The following is a 2,248-nucleotide window of genomic DNA, read 5'->3' on the forward strand; positions in this document are numbered from 1 at the left end:
CACTAAACTGCACTGTAGCTGTGCTTTCCAGAGCTTGGAGAAATTAAGCCTTGGTTGTTGAATAAATGACCAGTTTTATCATCTCTGAAAATAGCCTAAACCTTATCACTTCTAACTAAACAAACAAAATCTCTCCACATTCCACTGATTCATAGTTTTTCTGTTCTTTCCTCCCCTTATTCTTGCTATAATACTATTACTTCTATTGTTCATTTTAAACATGCAGTATTTCAGCTACATTGAGTAAGCTTTTTGCAATCTGGTCTTGAAATTTAACCACCATCTATAGTAATATGTTATGAAGAAATATGTTTCAAGACTAACAAATGATTTGCTACAACATAGGCTGATTTAAACTGGAAAATGTTTCGAATAACACAGATAGATATTCATGTGTGGGTTTTGTACTCAGGTTCATTAATTTATGCTTTTACCCAGAATGGATCTTTTAAAATTTACAACTTGGGATCCCTGGGTGGCTTAGCGGTTTAGCGCCGCCTTCAGCCCAGGGCGTGATCCTGGAGTCCCGGGATTGAGTCCCATATCGGGCTTCTTGCATAGAGCCTGCTTCTCCCTCTGCCGGTGTCTCTGCCTCTCTCTGTGTGTGTGTGTCTCTCATGAATAAATAAATAAATAAAGTCTTTTAAAAAAATAAAATTTAGAACTCATGTTATTACCTAGTTGGTAGTAAGTGACTTCATTTTCAACATATGAAGGATGTAGCTTTTAACAGTGTCGGTTGTAAATCGATTCTGATTAACCCATGATAATTGGTTGGATTCAATATCATCAAGTCAAGCAAGTGGCCCGGTACTTTTGGTCTTTAAAAAAAATCCAAGCTGGCTTAACTGAGTGGCAATGGACCTGCTAAATTTCAATCATGTTGGTTATGCTGTCTAGGCATATTGTACTTTCCCAAAGCTACATTCTGACAACTCACTGGCTATGGCCCTCTGCCGTGTAGCATCTTTTTCAGGGTGTCCTTTACTTCTGTGTTCCTCAGGGTATAGATCAGGGGGTTGAGCAGGGGAATTACAAGACTATAAAACACAGAGACCACTTTGTTGTACTTCCACGAATCCCCTGCTTTAGGTTGCTGTAGATACATGAAAAACAACGTTCCATAGAAGATGATGACCACAGTGAGGTGAGAGGCACAGGTGGAAAAGGCTTTACATTTGCCTTCGGAAGACTGGATTTTTATAATGGCAAAGAGGATGCAAATGTAGGAGATGAGGACAGTCAGGAGGGATCCAGTGAGATTCACTGCAGAGAAGATCAAGAGCTGCTTTTCTTTGTTGCCGGTGTCAGAGCAGGAGAGGGCAAGGAGAGGAGGGTCAGCACAGTAGAAGTGGTGGATGATGTTGGAGTCGCAGAAAGACAACTGGAATGTCAGAACTGTTTGTATTACAGAGTTTAAGAAGCCGTAGGTGTAGACCCCTACCACCAACTCCTTGCAGACCCGCTGAGTCATAATGGCTGTGTAAATCAGCGGGTTGCAGATAGCCATGTAGCGGTCATAGGCCATTGTGGCCAAGAGGAAGCATTCAGTAGTGGCCAAAGCACTGGAGAAGTACAGCTGGGCAAAGCAGCCTGAGAAGGAGATGGTTTTTTTCTTCACCAATAAGTTTTGTAGCATCTTGGGCCCAATGGTAGATGAGTAACAGATATCGATGAATGCCAGGTGGCTGAGGAAATAGTACATGGGGGTATGGAGCCTCCAATCCACCTTGATGAGAAGAATCATGCCCAGGTTCCCCACCAAGGTGATGAGATACATTGCCAGGAACACCACAAAGAGGGGAAGCTGGAGCTCTGGGCGGTCTGTGAATCCCATAAGGACAAATTCTGTCACTGTGGTACGGTTGCCTCTTGCCATTTTGTTCTCTCTCATATTGGAAAAAAGAAGAAATATGGCTTCAAAATGATTAGAATAAAAATAAAAGCTTCTTACCTCTTTGTTCCAGTACCTGATGACAGAAATTTGGCTTTACCATCCCAATGGTTAAAGACCATCATTAGCCATGGGGCTTTAGTCTGAAAAATAGACTCAGAGAAGTTGGAGCTCATTCATTTTCTCTTTTGATGGAGACTGAACAATCGACCTCCAAGTAAGTTGCATCAAGTCACACTCCCAACAATACTGTACATAAATGCTGGTTTTCCCATAGACCCAAAATTTTATCAGATTTTAAACCTTTGTCACCATGATGGGCAACACATGTCCTCTTGATTTTTAAAAATTATG

The 2,248-nt window shown here is 41.5% G+C and overlaps 1 protein-coding gene across 1 annotated transcript; it reads right to left on the reverse strand.

Annotated features, from left to right (window-relative positions):
• Nucleotides 1-943: 943 nt before the first annotated feature.
• LOC144295273 (olfactory receptor 5M5-like) lies at nt 944-1,894 on the reverse strand. Its single transcript, XM_077867663.1, has one exon. The coding sequence runs from the start codon at nt 1,892-1,894 to the stop codon at nt 944-946; it is 951 nt and encodes a 316-aa protein (XP_077723789.1).
• Between the last annotated feature and the right edge of the window lie 354 nt (nt 1,895-2,248).

The sequence above is a fragment of the Canis aureus genome, chromosome 23 (assembly GCF_053574225.1).
Source record: "Canis aureus isolate CA01 chromosome 23, VMU_Caureus_v.1.0, whole genome shotgun sequence".
Classification (NCBI taxonomy): Eukaryota; Metazoa; Chordata; class Mammalia; order Carnivora; family Canidae; genus Canis; species Canis aureus.

Excerpts from the sequence above, each read along its gene's own strand:
- LOC144295273 (XM_077867663.1), bottom strand. The coding sequence starts at position 1,894 with ATGAGAGAGAACAAAATGGCAAGAGGCAACCGTACCACAGTGACAGAA.